This window comes from Gavialis gangeticus, unplaced genomic scaffold (genome assembly GCF_001723915.1).
Source record: "Gavialis gangeticus isolate Ggan-Ray unplaced genomic scaffold, GavGan_comp1, whole genome shotgun sequence".
NCBI classification, from domain to species: domain Eukaryota; kingdom Metazoa; phylum Chordata; order Crocodylia; family Gavialidae; genus Gavialis; species Gavialis gangeticus.
This window is the reverse complement of record NW_017728980.1, coordinates 8,901,160-8,905,233: the sequence shown is the minus strand read 5'-3', so window position 1 is coordinate 8,905,233 and position 4,074 is coordinate 8,901,160. Positions and strand designations below refer to the sequence as shown.

General features: G+C 53.6%; 1 protein-coding gene across 1 annotated transcript in view; it reads left to right on the top strand.

The window, feature by feature from the left end:
- The first annotated feature begins 446 nt into the window (after positions 1-446).
- The window catches only part of SPATA19 (spermatogenesis associated 19), a 10,630-nt gene continuing 7,002 nt past the window's right edge, over positions 447-4,074 (top strand). The window contains exons 1-5 of the mRNA XM_019508668.1: positions 447-583; positions 681-737; positions 1,949-2,080; positions 2,768-2,862; positions 3,496-3,573. Coding sequence (XP_019364213.1) covers positions 506-583; positions 681-737; positions 1,949-2,080; positions 2,768-2,862; positions 3,496-3,573 — 440 coding nt within the window. The 5' untranslated portion in view covers positions 447-505. The remainder of the gene's footprint in view (positions 584-680; positions 738-1,948; positions 2,081-2,767; positions 2,863-3,495; positions 3,574-4,074) is intronic.

Genomic DNA, 4,074 nt, shown 5'->3' with positions numbered 1-4,074 from the left:
GTAATGAGGGAGATTCAGGTTAGACATCGGGGAAATATTTCTGTCTACAGTGACAGCTAAGCACTGGAACAGGTGACTTAGGGGAGCCGCTGAGCATCCAGCACAGGAGATTGTTTTAACAATAATTTAGAGAAGTGCCAGGAATGGTTTAGACACGGTTGCTCCTTTCTTGGGGGATGGACTAGGTGACCTCTCAAGACCGCTCCCAAGAGTCATCACAGTGAGGGGCACATCCAGGAAAAGGCCCAGTCGTTCCCAACGCCAGAAAGGCGGATTCCTGCTGTGAACGCCCGGGCTCCCCCTCCCTGCCTGGCCACGCCAGTGGAGGAGACGGGCTGGTGAGATACTTTGTGCCATTGTTACTTCATCGGCGGTTGCTGCGGGTTGGAGCCACGTGATGCAACAAAGCTGCCCTGACACCAGAGTTCTCACTGCCGCGGCCACCGGTTCCCAGGGGAGAGGTGGCCTGAGGGCGGGTTCGCCTCCTGGGGGAGGGTGCGCTAGGATGATTATTTCCTTGTGGACCACATATATCGTGGCCCGTAAAGTAGCTGGCTTCCCGCTCCCAGCCTGCAAGACTCAGGTAAAAAGGTGGAGGAGTATAGTCTGCTTGTGTTGCAGGGCCCTGGTGGGGGAGACCGGGGGTAAAAGCCAGACTCACCCCGTCTCGCTTTTCTCAGGGTACTGAAGTGATGGAGATGGAGACGGTGTCTGTGCTGGAGCACTGGCTGAGGAAGGTGAGGAGAGCCTCAGCAAGTCACCCGTCTGCAGTGAGGCTGCCAAAGCCCATGAAAGCTGGCCATCGCCTGGATGCTGAATCGGGGACAGGCCTTTAATGCTCAGATACCAAGACGCTAGCAGAGGGGAGCCTGTTACAATGTTTGAGTGCCAGGAAGCCAAGCAGGAGAGGCCCCTCTGTGTGGTGCTTGGGCCCTTAGATGCTCGTGTTGGGGGAGGGTGGAATGAGACCAAGATTTAGCAGGCATTTATCCGAGGGGCCCTTGGGTGAAGGCTTGAGCCCAACCTGTTCGTTAGAAGGGAAGGTAACTGGATGTAATGCCAAGGTGTCTGGTGGGCACTGAGGAGGGGCAGGTCGTAAGGCCCGGGCTCTTGGCCAACGACGGGAAGGTGTAACCATCTTGCTCAGCATCACATTGGTGACTACTCTTTACTATGCGAAAGATGGTTGTGGCAGAAAAATGCCCCATCCTGGGCTAATGCAGTGCAGGGGCTGGGACTACAGCCTTTAATGCAATGAAGGATCAAACTCTCCAGGGCAACCAGCTGAATGGTAGCCAGGAAAGGCTTGTGCATGGTCCTAATCTGGCCAGTCGCACTGCTTTATGGTACCAAGCTAGGATGGGACCTGGCAGTAAGCAGGGGGCTCCGATTCCAGTCTCAGGCTCTGGGAGTGCACTTGCCATGGGGGTCTCTCACCTACACAGTGGGAGTGTGTGCATGTGTAGTTGTGTGCCTAAACTTAATGCGCCTTTGTTTAAGGTGCATTAAGGCCATTTAGGTGCACGTCTACACACAGACACGCTAATGCGCATTAAGGTACATTAAATTTAGACTCGCGTAGCTAAGTCACATTAGCCCACGTGTAGCCATGCTAATGCACATGAATGCAGCGGGTGTTCCTTGATGTGTTAATGCACATTAACCATCTACACATGGGTTAATGCGATTTAGCTAATCGTGCCTAAATGTGGTACTTGTATCAAATTTTGGTGGGATTAGCCTAAAATCACCATTTTTAAGGTGCATTCAGGGCGCACACGTTTGGATATGCTCCCTGAATGTGCCTTAAGAATGGCGATTTTAGGCTAATCCCGCTATGAAAGGGCCACGTGGAGCCAAGCCCAGCCTATCCTAGGCTCTGACCCCCTTGGTGAGTTGTGGGCCGAGTGGCCCAGAAAGGGCATGGCTGGTTTTGCTTCCCTTTCAGATCGAAGAAGAAGCTTCCAAGATCTTTAAGCAGAAATTGGAAGGCAAAGCAGAAACCAGGTCAGAAACCAGGTCAGAAAACGGGACAGAAAACAGGATGGGCCCTGCTGATACAGGAACGACCAGGTCACAGGTATTTCCATTCTGGGACGGATATAAGGGCCAGATCTTCACAAGTGTCCCCTTTGCACCCCCCTCCCCAGCCACGCTCAGCAGGATGTTTGTGCGCTGTACTCTTTGGGAAACCTGGCCCTTGGCAGTCGGATTGCACTCGTCTTGGCTCTAGGTCTAAGGGGCTAAGCAGTCATCTTTCTGCAAGGGGACAGGCTGATCGGACTGGGCCAGGAAGGACTAGCCTCTCTGCCTGGGCAGCTTTATCTCAAAGTAGCTCGTTGTATTCTGTTTCCCTCCCATCTTCTGAAGCATCCCATAGCAGGATGCCTGTTGCACGTGAAGCGAAAGGCTCCCATTGACTTTAGTAGCTCTTCCTCAGGCCTTTAGAGACACAAGGGGCAAAGAAATGGCTTTTCTTGCACATAAAGCGCCAGTGGCTTTACATTCCCATGTGTAATACCAGGCTGTTGGAGCAGAGGTTTGGCACCTCCTGTGCTCCAGAGCATGATCCATGCAGTCTTGGCAAGCAGCTTCTGAGTAACTGGAATATGAAAGCAGCACAGAAGGGTGCAGCGAGCCTCCCGTGAAAGTAGGCTGTAAAGCAGGCTGTCTGTCTGGTGAAGACTGAGCTGAGTTTCGTCCCAGTTCCCATCAGGCCGAGATGCTGCTGGCAGTAACTGGGTTTGCTTTACCCTCTTGCTCTTAGATGGTTCAAGTCTCTAACACCAGACTGCCGGAGTTGGCGGCCTCTAACCAGTCTCTTTCGGAGGGGAGAACAAAGGTCCAGCTCATACGATGGAGGTAAAGTCCTTGTACTCTTTGGCCTGGCTCATGAGGTGCCGTGCTGGAGTCAAGCTCCCCCAGGGGAGCAAGGGAGGGCAAAGAGAAGGTAATGAGTTTCATTGGGAGCTGAATGGGCTTGGGACTGGACCAAAGGACTTGCTCCTCCAACGGTGCATATCAGCACCACGAGCTTGATGGGGCTGTGCCGATTTCCACTGCTTAAGGATCATGCCCAATGCAGGCAGTGGCTCATCACAGAGCTCAGGAGCTTAACTTCTCCCTTATAACTCTCCCTGTATTAGGACAGAGAGAGGGAGAAGCCAGGACCTTCCATAGCATGAAGCAGTCATGCCCGCTCAGTCATTACACAGCAACTCAGGCCTCCTGGGCTCTAGCAGGACTTCCATCAGGCTTTAACACGACGCTGAGGAGTCTGCTTATTTTGGAGGTCACAGACTGACTCTTGGGTTGTTCCTAGGTTAGTGCCTTGTCCTGCCATTGGGGCGGTACCTCGGTTACAGACTGAAGGGTTCATGTAAGGACTGGGGATCTTCCCGGTGCTGGTCTGGAGTGGAATGGTTGGCCGCTTCTTGGCAATTGAGCAACAATTGTCAAGAAGCGTGTCCGACTAGACGCCTGCTGTCCTTGCAGCCGCACCCAGGTCTATCGTGTCTCGAGTGACGTGAGAGAGGAAGCCATGCAAGAGCGGCTGGATCAAATCCGGAACAGGTGAGCTGCTTCCAACAGGGCCCTGCCATGCCTACCAGGTTCAGAAGGCGAAAGGCTGATGTGTTTTGATTCAACTGAGGTCAAGTCCCAAAGGGGCTGGTTCTGGATACCACCATGGGGAGTCCCCATCCCTGCCCCAAAGAGCTTGTGGTCTTAGCACAGAGCACCCTGCCCTTAACCTGTTGTTAGGGTGAACAGCCCCACTGGGTGCTGGCCAAGCCAAAGGCCGGGGGCCTACAATGAGAAGGCAGAGACTCCAGGTAGGATCCAGCAAAGGCAGTACCTTAGCAGGGGGATAACCTGGGTGCTTTTGCTACTTCCAGCTGTGCCTGCTCTTGGAAATGTAATCTGAGGCCCCTAACTGAGTGATTTTTCCAGTGGAAGAGAGATCCCAGTGCCTTAGCTGACCAGTCTTCACTGGCTAGGGATGAGCCCAACCAAGATCAACCCTCTGCTAGCTCAGGTGTTCTCCCGGCTGGGTGTTCAACCTGCCTTCCCGGC